Source organism: Apaloderma vittatum, unplaced genomic scaffold (genome assembly GCF_000703405.1).
Source record: "Apaloderma vittatum isolate BGI_N311 unplaced genomic scaffold, ASM70340v1 scaffold14453, whole genome shotgun sequence".
NCBI lineage: Eukaryota > Metazoa > Chordata > Aves > Trogoniformes > Trogonidae > Apaloderma > Apaloderma vittatum.
The window spans coordinates 1,669-16,121 of NW_009706551.1; the positions used below are offsets into that span (position 1 = coordinate 1,669).

The 14,453-nt window shown below is 45.0% G+C and overlaps 1 protein-coding gene across 1 annotated transcript; it reads left to right on the plus strand.

Annotated features, from left to right (window-relative positions):
• Positions 1-443: 443 nt before the first annotated feature.
• On the plus strand, positions 444-9,287 carry TMEM194B (transmembrane protein 194B; the record flags this gene model as incomplete). Its single annotated transcript, XM_009865844.1, has 8 exons — positions 444-559; positions 2,072-2,300; positions 2,466-2,538; positions 3,513-3,606; positions 3,764-3,878; positions 4,460-4,685; positions 6,901-7,077; positions 9,062-9,287. Coding segments are annotated over 8 exons (1,256 nt in total), but the record flags the coding sequence as incomplete, so codon positions are not given.
• Positions 9,288-14,453: the final 5,166 nt, after the last annotated feature.

Genomic DNA, 14,453 nt, shown 5'->3' on the forward strand with positions numbered 1-14,453 from the left:
TGTGCTAAATGACTATTTTAATATGTAAGCCTGTTTACCTGCTCAGACTCCCACAGTTGCATTCACCATTGGTGTAAGCGACTCCGCTGGAGTTACACCCACTCGTGCCAGCAGTGAATTTGGCCCAGAGGCCCTATTCCAGTGCCATCAAAACACTGATACCACAGCCAAGCTTTTACAGATTACATTTTTAAAAAATAACACTCTAGATGAATTTTTTTTTTCTTTCTTAAGTGTGGCAGTTTACTCTGGAGCCTAAATAACGTGAAAGTCTAATTTGGATTTTCATCTAAATCATGTTGGACATGCTACCCTGCAGCACATTTCTTACGTTAGATTATCTGCAAATTCCTTGTGATTCCCTCGGCATCTATGACAATGGGGAAAATTAAACGGTTGTATTCGATACATGCTTAAAAATAACTTTTCTGCCCCCTCCCCAGGTAGGAGATGTAGGCTTCTGCAGGAAATGGATGTCACCCAGGAGCGGGGTGAAAACTGTTACTGCTACGTGCAAAACAGAACCATTCGCTTGCAGTACGTTTGGTCGACCCTGCAGGTAAGAGGCCTTTTGGGGATCGTTGGGATACACAGTACATTTCTAAGAGCATCATTAGGTACCAAGATCAAAGCAGTATCTCTGGAGTCAGCAGCTTGAAGCGTGCCTGGGTAGGACCACGGTGAAAATGCAGCACTGCGATCCTCTGCTGTGGACGCCGTGAGGTTTGGTCTCTCCGTGACAAGAATGTTGGCCGGGCTCGCAGGGTGACGCCACACGAACGTTATCGTAGTGTCGCGTATTACTTTCTTGCACATCTTTTCTGCTGATGGCCCGCTCTTAACCTTGGCAACAGATGTTTTTGCTTATCACCACACGCCTTTGTAACGTTTTTAAATTGGAGGCTAAAATGCAATTCGGTGACTCACTCCCTGTAGCATTCCAGGCCACAGTATAGGAAGCAAAAGCGTATTAGATCGTGACTAATGAAAAAGCAGCAGTAGCAGTGCATGTCTGTTCTAACAGGGACTCGTCTCAGAAGAAACACGTGTAGAGATGAGCTCAATCTAAAAATCTCTCCGCAGTGGACGCCATAATAGCTAAAGGAACAAGCTGACTCTGTGGTTCCTCTTTTTTTCTATTTTTTTCCTTCAAAGTATGTCTCCAGACAAGGGAAGGAAACAGTTTCACTTCATCTCTGTTGGCGGAATTTGCTCTAAGCCAGAAGGCAGTGGAACATCTCTTTGTCTGTTCCCAGGACTGTTTTCCTGTCGTTGTTTCTGTGAATGGACTTCAGAGGGCAAAACCTCCAGCAGTCACCCAAGCTGTCCTGGAGTAAATGTTTCAAAGCAAGAAGTTCAGATTTTTTTCCCACAACAAATTGCTTGCTGATGTGTTGTGTCTTCTCCTAGTAGAAGCCTGATTGATTACCTGTCGCATCACTTTTTTGTGATGGGTCGTTGTTGTCTAACAGGCCCTACTGAAGAGCTCACAATGAACCACAGTCTCCAGAAAGATCAGCCCGTCTCTGAAGATCAACACTATCTTTTACCAGTTTACTAGGGGAGGGTGCCAGCAAGAAAACCCCAAATACCCAGCAGGAACGTGCTTATATTTAAATTTCTCATTACGATGTCTTTCCTTTTCCGTATCCCTTTTCTCTCCCTAACGTGAAGATTGCATTATTAACTACAAGAAAAGCCGAGTCATGGTTCAGAAGGGGAATGGGGAAGCGTATGAAAGGCCACAAAACAAACTGTGGTCAGTCAATTATTAGCTTTAATTAGAAATTCGGGGTGGGGGAGCAAGTGTCCTGGTACAAACAAACCCACCAAGTTTTTGGATGGATTGCGGCCTCTCCACAGATGCTGATGCTGACTCCTCTGACTCACCTTGTAAGGCTTAAATAAGTAATTTTTGCATAATACTAATAACTAATATTAACTAAAAATTGCGCTAGTGTTTTTTCTTGAGCTTTCTGTACTGATTGTCATTATCACACAGATGGCTTATAGGCTATGTAGTTCAAAAAGCCCCAGTGATTCTGAGCTGCTGCTTTTTTTTTGTTCTCAGGTGAGAGTTAACAGCAGAGAAATGTTCAGGTTTGAACCTGTTTCCGAAGAAAGCAACTGTCGTAATTCAGAAACCGTTTTCGAGTTTGCTGCTTGTGCTATTCAAATCTTCTGGAAACCAGAGACCTCTACAGAAACTTCCATATGGATGAAGCAATATGGAGAGGATATTTGTTTCGTAATACGGCCCTTCAAAACTGAACCGTACACCGTGAGTGTGAAACGAAGAAGTAAGTAAAAAAGCTTTCGGTTGAGATTACAGATCGCTCGGTATTGCCAGTGTTACCGTCTCTTCTGTAAGAAGCTCGGGACTTTTCTGTTGATGTTTTATACAATTGACATTTCAGACTGACTTAGTCTAAAGTCCATTTCTATTTTTTTCCCCTTTTTTTTAGTGCTAGATGGAATGCTCTTGTTTTTATTTGTAGCTGGAATTTTTCTGTTCCATTTTGCAAACAGCCTGAGCAGGTGAGTACTAGCTGCTGATTTTTGAACTCCTTTCCCAAAGCCTGTGCACCTTTTGGTCTGTTTTCTAAGCTAGGGAGGCAGTTCCCTGGGAAAGCGAAAGAAGGAAACTGAACCTGTATTTAAAAGTTCTTCATACAATTTGTGTTTGGGCTGACTGGGGCATATCTTGGGAGGGCTGCTCCCTGTTAATCACTCAGCTGTGTCAGGGTTCCTGGGCTGGGCCACACCAAGACAAACCTGAGCGAGCAAGCGTGTGGACTGAGAAAAATTCTCTTTCCTTTTTGTAGGCCAGGGAGGTTAGCTGCCTGCAGTATAAACGACACCTTCCTGCAGCCAGAAAGGCTTCGGATGAGGTCACCTGGGACCTCATCTGTCTCCACCTTTGTGCCAGCCTTGCCCCATCGCTCTTTTGATGCACGTTTTGCAAAGCATGGCAGGGAGGATATGGTTAATCTTCTAGCAAAACCTGTGTGCCATGACTTCAGAGCGGAATGAGTCACCGATTGTGAGGAGGCACCTCTGAAACAAGCAGAGCAGCAATAGGTTTTATAGAGTTAACTCCGAGAAGTCAGACTTTCTGAATGCATAAGCTTAGAAAAAAAACTTGGGCATTTGCGGAGGGGGGTTTACATTTTGAATTTAAAAAAACCCCACAACTTTTCTTGCAGTGCAAAACCGTATCAGTGCATAGAAGAAAATGAAATTACTAGGAAGTGGAAGGTGAATGAAATCAGAAATAGTGTGAGCTTTAAAAAAAACCAAGCACAATCTCCTAGGCTGTAACAGCTCCAGCGACCTTAAGTACCTGTTCAGAATTTTTCCTTACATGGATTTAATACCTGAACTGGGCCTGTTAACCCTGTACCTACAACTGTGTTAAGTTCTTACAGAACATCACTGTTTTTACACATGTTGGCATTTTAACCAGTTACAACATTACGCTTCTCACCATATTCTCTCTCGTTCTCTTACAGGAGTACCAAGATCTTTTACCTTTCTGGAGTAATCCTGGGTGTTCTTGCTCTGCTAGTCTTTGTCCTGTTGACATTTAAAAGGTTTATTCCAAGGGTAAATCTATGTTTATCAAACAAATTATAAACAATAGTAATCATCTGCATCATAATATAAGGAGAGTACAGAGCTAGATTTTGCCGTTGCTCTGGTTCTGTGGCTAGGTAAGTGCACTGAAATTTTTTAATTTTTTTTTTGTTTGTATAATTTTCAGCACAGCACATTCTGGATCTTAATGAGTGGCTGCTGGATGTCCTCTCTCTATTTTATATACTGCTTCAAAGAGAACATGCAGTGGTTGTGGTCTGAACACAGAAACTACTTGTTGGGTAAGAAAATTACCAAAAAATATGCTGCAGATTTTGGTTTAATTTAGTGGTTAGAAGAATACCTGCCCATAAAAAACAAAATCAAGTGACTCACTTATGAAGTACTTTTTTCTCCTGGGCCATCAGAATATGCCAAAGGTTCTTAATCCACTCAAACGAGCATTTCATGATGTTGTGTCATGAAATAAGGAGTTTGATGTAGTGGGCTGGGAGCAGCTTTAAGAGCAGATTTTACCTGTATTATTTGTTCAGTGAGTCGCCATTACATCACCAGCTGCGCTGCTTTGTATTTCGCTGGATGCGTAAATCGCTAACTGGATGCGGCTGCAGGGGCTGACAGATCCAGAGATCTGCCTCGATGTTTGTGCACAGGGAGAATTCCCTTGCAGCTCAGTGCTCGTATGTAGGTCACCTCCTCAAGTCTTCGCGGGCTTTAGAAATACAAAGTGCGCTCAGCGTAACGCAGGTGTCCGTAAGATGACACAAGAAACGGCATCTCCAAGCTTTGTGAACCGGACTCACGACGTTTATCCGGGTAGTTTGCATCTTTCTCTCCGTCTCCCGCTTTTCTGTTCCCACAGGGTATTTGCTGGCCGTTGGCACGACCAGCTTTGTGGCTTGTTACCAGCACGGCCCGCTTACGGCAGAGCGAAGCATAACCTTGTTCGCATGGACGCTGCAGTTAACAGCCTTTGTCCTGATTTATTGTGGTGTCACCATACCCGAGGTTGCGTACGCGGTAATAGCTGCCAGCCTCTGTTCCAAAGGCCTGCATTACCCCCTCGGCGCTGCCTGTCGCGTTGGCAGGTTTGTATCTACCTGTGAATGGCCCAGTTGCACCAGGAAACACTGGAGGCCGCCAGCGAAAAGGCTCTTACGCGTCAATAATGACTTACGAATTTCTAGTGCTAGTTGGTAGTTTTACCAAAAAAAGTTTGTATTTCTACCAGAGCTGCAGTAGAAAAGGGTTAAAGCCCTGAGACCCAGGAATGTAACGATTTTCCATTTGGTTTTAAGCACGAGTTTTGTTCTGTGGAGAACAGGAGAAATGTTGATTGTGCTCTCGGGGCCAAATGTAGCCCCTTCTAGTCCGCAGCTCGTGGTAACCAAAACGCTTCTGTTTGGATGAGGCTGCAGCAATACTGCCTCGGTCTCACGGCGACTGAGAGAACCTGCAGGTAACTCGTCCTGAATCTGGTGCTATCGCCGAGGAAGCAGGTGTTACTAGGGCACAGTCCATGTAAATTAGACTCTGTCGAGTTCAGAAACTACAAACCCATGTCCACAACAAAAGGGGTTTCCACTGATTTTAGTTTCCCAGGGTTATTACCTCAGATGTACCTTTAATTCATGGAAACAGCATTATGGCTGTGGAGATGTTCCCCCATACTCGCAGCACCTCGCTCAGATCGTGCCATTTGGAAACGGGAACTGCTGGAGATCTGCAGACTGTAGTTTACTAAGGATTTTCCTTAGCGATACGGGAACTGCGTGTTTGCTCATCCTTGAATTTGAAGCATGTTTTATCACAAATGCAACGCTCAGATGAAGATTCTAAAAAAAAAGTCCTGGCAATTTACATCTGTCTTTTACCTTCAGTGATGACGTGCAGGTTGCGAGTCTTTAACACAGCCTGTTCCGTAGCTGTGGGTTAAAAACCGGGCAGAACCAAGGAGAGGCAAAGGCTGGAACTGGCATAACCAAAAGAATAAAAAAAAAAATCATTCTTTTCTAGTCTTTTATACATAGTTTAGTTTTGAAGAGCATACTGCTTTGCTCTTGTGCTCTTTTTAGATGTTGGGAGTGTAGACTGGGCTCAAGCTTTTTCATTTTTGGTAGAATTTATCCTGTGAAGACTGCTTTTTGCCTGCAGCTGAGAAGCACCAGCTGTTTCAAAAGCAACATACAAGACTAATACTTACCTGATGTACGCAGATTTTCCTACAAGTTCACAGAAGCCAGAACACAGTTTTACCCTGAAACGCTGCAGTTTGTTGTCCACAAGGTCTTGTTTTTTCATGAACTGATACTTCTGTAAAGCCAAAAACCACTGAAACACAGCTCTACGATCTCTCTTAGGAGAATAAGGTGGTGTTTGTGTTGTTTGTTTTTTTTCAAAACACTAAGCAACAGCACCAAACTGTGAAGCCGTGATGCCAGATACACAATTCAGAGCAGCACATAGTCAAAATAACTTCAGAATCTTGCATTATTTGTTGGTAAGATCCGTACTGATCCCACTGAGCCAGGAAGACCTTTACCACTGGACTAGAACGAGGGCACAGTTTGTTCATGCTTTACAGGGAAAATAAGGAGGGAAGTGGAATGCTGCTGGTTGGAGCAGGTGTTTTTGTACAGAGCTGAAGGTTTTATGGGCATCCAGCCCTTGCTTATCTTAACTCATCACAACATTTAAATTGAAAGCAGTCGACAGAAGGGAACAGAACATGGCACACTTTCTAATTGATATCTAATTATATTATGCATTGCTACGCAGCAGCTAAAAAAACATCAGATTGTAAACATTTTGGCCTCAGACTACTCAGTTTTGTAATTTAAAGCAAGATTTTAGAGAAGTGATCTAGTAAACACGAACAACTCACAGCAGGCTTAGAGCACTGCTTATCTCCGAAGTCACAGAGGCAGACTGGGTTTTGATTCAGCCCGTGTCTCTGCACAGACACATTTTGCATATTGCACCTAAGAATGGCTGAGCAAGCAGCCATCTATTTCATTCTGCGAGATTTTAGTCCATGCATACACAAAAAGCTGCTGATCCAAAGCTCATCTGAAGCTCATTAGAGCTCATCTCTCGGAATTCTACAGCTTCAGTTAAGACCTAAGGTAAACAGACTAGCAAACATGAGACACTTCGTCCTAAAATTTTAATGGAAGAATGTAGCTTGTCCTCTTAAAAGGGATTAATTAATGCATGTTCATAACATGTAGTAGAGAAAAAGGACAGACAATAATTACGTGCCTGAAAATGTGAGAAATACTAATTGTTGTCATTTCATCCTAGAAAAATGAAGAATCGCTTTAAATCAAGAAATGTAGTGTTTAAATACCTCACTGAGGATGAGTATCGAGAACAAGGTGAAGCAGAAACTCTGCGAGCTCTGGAGGAGCTGCGCTCGCTCTGCAGGAGCCCTGGCTTCCCGTCGTGGTTAGCTGTGTCCAAACTCCAGGCCCCGCATAGGTAAGAAGATCTGGCTCCTCCTGAACGGGAAACACGTTGTGCAGATGGTGCTACACAGCAGATCCAGATGCTGCTTTGGGCTCCGTTCCGGGTGCATTTTATCTTGGGTGCAGTGAGACACCCGGGGAGCTTTATCTTCTGGAGTAATCCCACTAAAAACCACGGCTTAGAACGTTTTAGCAGATCCCCTCCAGATTTCCATTTGATCTTGGTTGATTTTGAAGACGGGTCTCCACTTTCACTGCGGTGAAACTTTTCAGAGAGAACTTTATTTTCAAAGTAGGGATGATTCCCATCCATCATTCCGTGACCCGATTTGATGCCTCCAAATTCTCTCACCTGGACTCTGGTCAGTTACTTGCTTCTGGTATTAAACTCCGTCTATTGCTCCCTAACCATAAATTACTTGTAGAGTTTGCAGACGTTCACAGGTAATGCATGGTAACGGCAGCTGTCCTTAAAACTTACATGCTTCCTACAGTGCCTCGGTAAGTTCCTAGGCAGTGAGCCAGCGGCTGGCTGAGCAGTGGAATGCCCGTTTTTAGAGCACCGTGTCAAATTGGGGCAGGCACACATTACCTGTGTTAAGCTCTCCAACCGCAGAATCAAGTGTCACCATTGCAAAGGAGCCCTGGTCAGCTTGGAATTTAATCAATAAAAAGGTAAAACTAGTTTCAAAACCTTCATCTTCCTTGGATGGACACACAGACAGCCCTTCTAGCTCAAATTCTAAGGGATTTACTGTTAAACCATCTTATTTTCAAAGCTACTTGCATTCTGTAGCACGATTGAAAGAAGCAAAAAGTGCAAGCTCACTGCAGTACTGTAAACCAAAGTCATGCCAAATGCACAAAACAATTGAGACACGTGTCCAGCCATCACTTCATTAATATAGTTCTTAAAAACTGCTCGCTCTAAAAATACAAAAGCAAAGAGAAACAGCAGCACCCCGATTTAAAGTTGAGTAACCCTTTCCACTTCTCTTAAGCAGCAGAAGATAGTTTGACACCAGGCAAACCCGTAAAACGCAGCCAGTCCAACTCTGTTCCCCATTTAGACTAACAGTGCTTCCAAGAAGAGCGAGGTGACAACATTCATCTCGCAGAAATGTTAAGTCTAAAATGTAAATTATTGATCAGTTTACCAGAACTCCAGAATGTAGCTGCATTTCCCTTTTACGTTTCTCTGATGCTGTCGACACTTACCCAGGTGTCAGAACAGCCGTCTGTTTCCACACGCTTGCCAGAAACCTCCAGCTCCCTTCTCTCTCCCCAGCGTAGTCGTCCCCTGAAAGTAAGATTTGTGGCAGAGTGACACACAGGGACAGCACCGAGTTCATGCTTTGTGCTGCCAGACCTTTGGTTTGGCATTTCCGTGGAGCAGCTGCAGAACTCCCAGCCTGCAGCTCCAGCTTCACCAAACCCAGGAATTCTTGAGCCAGCCCTGAGCTCAGCTTGCCCAGCGTGTGCAGGCAGCACCAGAAGCGAGGCAGCGTAGGAATGGGAAGTTCTCACCAGCCTTGCTCCCATTAGCAGTGTCCACTTACCTGAATTCTTGGAGCCTTTGTCACAAATACGCTGAAACTTTATTTTTAGAAGCCGAAGTGCCATCTCTCCAACTACAAATGCTTCCTCTGATTACCCCGTGAGTGCTGACAGGATGCGAAGACGAAGTTAGATCTTGCTCAGTCACAAGACCTTGCAGATGGCCTCCAGAAGAGCAAAAGTTAGTTACATACAAAAGACTGTAAAGACGAGGCAGGAAAACAGATCTTCAGGGTTGTTGCCATCCGCTGGGGTTTACTCTCGGTTTTCCAGGACTCCCTAGCTTGTGCTGCAGCTTCCCCTCACCTGCTCTGCCTGTGGCACGGCCCTACAACATCCCAGCTTCATTGGCAGTATCCCCTTGCATTTACAGTTTCTTTGGGTGGATTTTTTTTCTTTTTTTTCTCAGCTGATCACCTGTCCCTTTAAAAATCCGGCAGGTTTGCAGATTTTGTTCTGGGATCTCCCCACGTCTTGCCTGCGGAAGCGAAGGTGCATGACGAGGAATACGGCATCGGGAGCTTCTTCCTGGAAGAGCAGCTCTTTGAGAGAAGGGAGGAACCTGAGCAACACGACCCAGCCAGCTTCATCCACGAAGGAGATGAGGAGAAAGAAGATGAAACGCACAGACGAACTGTATTTCCATACGCTACCGAGCTGCTCTGAGCTTTGGGAAATAACCAAAGGAAAGGAGAGGGAAAATGCATTCATCCGAGAAGGGAAGGATACAGACCGACAACGCAGGCTTGGTGATTGCTTGGGTCTGCTGCTGGACAAATGAGGATCTGTGAAAAATTTTTTTAATATTTTTTTTTAAAAACTGTTTACGTATGTTGCTTGAAAAGAGCAACAGCAGGAAACCAGAGGGGCCAGGCTGTTCAGGTGAAGAGGATTCTCATGCTGTCAGTACCTTAACTGGGGAAGTAAACATTGCTTGTTTCCAAAGCAAGTACTGAGAGCAGCCTGTCCCACCAGGATGCCTCCTTCTTCCCAGGATACTACCTCCAGAACGCAGAGAGTCTCTCTGGGCCCTTCTCGTTGCCCAGCCCTCTGTGCTGAGCACTAGAGGGAAGGGAAGCCATTATTAATACTCTCCTTTGACCGAGTACTCCGCGCGTCAGCCATTTCAATAGTGCAGTCGGTGTGCTGATAAACTGCTTTTTTTTGTTTGTGAGACTTTTCTGTGCTGAAGATCAGTGGGGAATTAACACAGTTGCATGAGGTTTGTTTGCTCTTCTGGCTCGGCTTGCTGTCCGTTAGCTTTGTTTTACCTCTCCACATCTGTTCTGAGCTCCTTCTAGTCTTCAGAACCCTGCCTGACTTCTCTCTCTCTGCTTGTATTGCTCTGTTCTTGGTCTCTGCTCTAGTTACACTGCGCTTCGGGCTTTCCATGTCTTTGTTTCTTCGTGTACTCTTCTCCCCACTTGTACAGGTCCCTCTGCTGAACGTTTCTTCAGTCCTGTTTCGCCATCTCTGAGAGCTGCAGACCATTTAGGAGAGGATTTCCACCCCCAAATGTACTTGTACTACTGCTTTCAGTTTCACTGTCACCCCACCTCAGACACCTACAGAGGTCATTCCTTCTTTTGTTCTTTAAACCACCCCTATATTCTTCTCTCTTCACCTTTATGAACTGTCTTCCAAACTGCAGAAAACAAAAGACCATTAATTCTGTCACTGATCTCACAGACCCGCCAGGAAGTGCCAGTGGTGGGAAGCAGTCAGCTCCCTGAAGGGCAGGTCAGAACAGCAAAGCTGTGCTTCCAAAGGCACATCTGTTCTCTGTCACCTGTCTAGCGACGCCGCGTGACCTCAGCGCTGTCGTGGTTTCTCATTGTCCGCTGATGGACAACTGAGAAAACCTGTTACCTCTCCGAGTGCTGGACCATATCACAAGAGCTCCTCCGTGTAAAACCGGACTCAGAGTTGATGCTTGAGAGCCCATCCTCCTTTATATTGCTTCAGCTTTCCTTCTTCTTAAAAGGAACTACGCCGTTTTACGGCTTAACACCCCTTTGTGCCGCAAATTTGCAAATACATACGCAGAATCTGTCAAGCAGGTCAATCTGTCGAGCAGGCGATCCAAAACAGACTCACTGTTAGGTCCACAACAACCAAAAAATAACAACAGAGCAAGGGAATTCTGTTCAGGAAGGCCACGAGCCGTCAGACTTGCCTCCAAGAGAGGCAGCTGCCATCCACAGCGGAATTGCCGCCCGTGCTCTGGGAGTCAGGCTTGGCTTGGGGGGTCTGGCACTGACAAGGAGCTGGAAGCAATGAGCTCTTGTGAAGGAGTTTGGGTTTGGGAGAAGGATGGAAACTCCCCCCCCAAATCATCTTAGCAGATTAAAGATTTATTTTACCTTTGCCTCTGTCGCCAGTGTGAAAATGAAGTACTTAAAATTATGACAGGTTAGTTGAAGAGATGCCTTAATGTCTGACTTTTTTAAAAGTCAGTGTTTTAAACTAAACATTTTTTCACTGTACTTTTGGTGTTAGCTAAGAACTCTCATCCATGTGATTTGAGGCCGAGGGCGAAAATCGGATTCATCCTAGTTAAACCCACAGTTCTTCTGGATTCCCCCTCTTCACTGAGGAGGTGATGATTATCTTGCTGTAAGTACATAATACGTATTTATATGCAATAACCCAGATAATAAATCAAGATAGTATTTTACCTAAGCAATATGTTAAATGCCCCCCCCCGCCCCCCAAAAAAGACTACAGGCAATTAAAATTTTCGGATAATGTTCCATTTTCTAAATTATTTTGAACAATACCAGATACACCTACTCCAACAAGGGGAGGAAAAAAATAGGTAAAAAAAAAAAATACTAATCAACCTACGTTTTATGTAGTTGTGAAGTTCCTAATTTGCCAGGGATGGGTAAATACTATCCAGAGGAGAGCGGGAAACTATTGAGTACATGCAGGAGAGAAGTGCGTGAGAAAGGCGATGACCGCTTTAGTGGATAGCTGATTCTGACCTTAAAAATCCTCCCAAGCCTGTTCAACACTGGAAGCGTTTCATAAACAAAAAGCAACTGCTGCCAGTTGAGCCTTTTGCCAACGTCGCACAGCGATTCCGCAGGTTTACTGAAACACAGCTCCTAAGTGCTGCCCGGTGTTCAGCCAGAAGACCTGGGAATGGAATCTAGATGTTACTCCGTTGCCTTAACAGTCCTAGAATCCTTTCTTCCTTAACGAAGGGCGAGTTACGTTTATCTTCTGGTTTGTGGTGTTAAAAAAAGTCAGCATTTCATATTTATTTTGTATTCATGGTACAGCACTCTTTGATACGCTTCTCTTGTACTTCTGAGACTTTTTAAAAATAAAAGTATTTTTCCACTATGTGGTTCTCCTCCCTTACACATTTACCCTCTTCAGAACAGCAGGACCTATGACAGGGAGCAGTCGGCAACTTGGGTGTGTTTATGCACCGAGGTTTTCTCCCTTGTTGCCGATTTAAGGAACGGAACATGCACTTTAGCAGTGATTGCTCCAAACTGGAGCGTCCCCTCTGCCCCGAATGCATCTCCTTGAAGGAACCTGCCATCCCCGCTCTCCGCTCGTGATGGATCCAGACCCCCACAAGGCCAGACTCCTAAGGTGACGAGGTCCGGCAGTTACCTGCGTGTGCACACCGAAACTAAATGACGCTCTCTCCCCGTCATCGCTTTTGAACGCGTCCAAGTTAAGCAGTCGAAACAGTTCAATTTTAACTGTCCTGCACCTAAGACAAAAATAAATTCCCGACAAATGTGCCGCCGTACAGGGCAGGTGCGATACTGCAAATACACTCCGTTAATCAGGCACGGAAATGGGAAGTATTTCCGCACACGCTGACAGGACCTGCCATCAGCAGCCTCTGTCTCAAACCTGGCAGGTGCCAAATGGAACCCAGCTCTGCCTTTGACTCACCACGTCCTGCACTTGACCGTATCGACCCGGTCCCGAGGCACAGCCGTGTGCATCCCTCACGCTCCCCTCACCCCTGAGAAGGGAATGTGTCCTACAGTCAGATTTGATCGTGGAACAGATTTTAACGCCGTGCAAGAGTCGTTCTCAGGTTCCTGGTTCACAGTCCTCTAGTGAACCCAGCAAAAGGTCGTTATCACTGAATCCTTTTCGGTTCAGGTGATTGTATTCGCTGCTGGCGCCATAATTTGAGTAAACGTAATAAAAAGTGCAGATTGATGCTATTAAATACGCTATGGATATTTTATATTTCTTACCACAGTTTTTACAGTTTCACAAATATCAAAACCCGGGTGTACACGTCCTTTTTTGCAACACAGAATGACTATACAATTCCAAAAAGAGCAGGCATTTCAAATACACGACTCTGAAGTGTGAACACAGTGTACAAGCTCCTCCCCTCGCACTCCAGGTGCTCTGCAGTAGCAGCCGAGCTAACCCCGTACAGCACGAACTCAACGAACGGCTGGTTTGCCTCGCGATGATGTTGAGCATCCTTCCGTCCCGCCACCTGTTCCGTCTGTAGTTCTCTCCCCGAGTTATACAAACATACAATAAATACATCTCTGATTTTAAAGGACACTTAGACAAGTCATGAGGATTTACGTGAGTACAGTACATTTAAGTTCAAGTGCAAAAAAAGGAACTAGTGGCTAGTCGTTGATGTTTCTTGTTGTCGTTTATGGTGTTGGTCCCAGGCACCACCAGAACGTGGGTTGTTCTAAAAGCACAGCTAAAGCACAGCTACGGGACACCCCGTCCATCCAGGTGGGTAAAACTGCGCACCCCCCTTCCTGCCCAGCTGCTGCCCTCTCCCTTAAGCCCCCGCTCCTGTCAGCCTTGCCTCCGGATCACTGGGCGGTCCCACAGGGCCCGCCTGCCCCGTGAGAGCTGGCCACGGCCCATACATCTGATTTCGGGCAGGGCTGAGCAATACTCAGTCCTGTAGAAGCCGAGCGCCCAGGATCTCCCAGGAACGAGCTGTTACCGTAAGCAAATGGGCCAAAACGCTATCCTGACTAACCCCCCCTCCCCGTCACCGAACCCTCCCTGAGCCCAAGGATTTCCCTTCAGCAGCAGTTTTCGCTACACACCAGCAAGCGAGCTGGCTGCAGTTCACATTGAAAAGCCTAACAAAACATAATCCAAAGTCTTCCAGTGTCTTGACATTGGGCAAAGGAATTTCCTAAACTTACTGCAATTTCGTTACGTTTGCTTCCTCCTGAGAATCCCTCGCTCTACTTGATTTTTGCATCAACAACTTTGCCCCTAAAATAATCCTAATTGTTAAGATTTTTAGGCAATTCCTCCCCACCCCCCCATCTTCCCTAGGCACTTAAAGCTTACTGTTGTCTTAATAAATAACCGCAGTAACTACACTGCATTAAATAAACCATTGTATAGATGATGAAGTTTAAAAAAAACAACCAAACCAAAAGAAAAAGACAGTGTGTCCATCGAAACCCTTGATCATTCTCAGGTTGTGCAATCTTGATCAAAGATTCTCGTCTCAATACGTCAAACCTAAGGGTACCCAAACGCACACAACCTACGCCCAAGCGAAGGGCTGCGAGCGCAGAGGTCAACGACCTCTTTGGAAGCCTTCCTCCAGCTTTTCTGCTTCACCAAAGCGCCAGTTCAAAATCTTCGCTTTGCAGAACTAAACCTTTATCTCAAACAAGGTAACATGAGTTTCAAAAACATGTTCTTTGAGTATGTGTGTTTTACTTAATCCATCACCATAATATGAAGATACGCTTCCTAAAGCTCCTCTGTGTCTGAGAAATCTTTATAGAGAGTTTCATGCTGTTCCTTTATTTACTGGGTCTGGTATTTTCTAATAGACAATGCAGG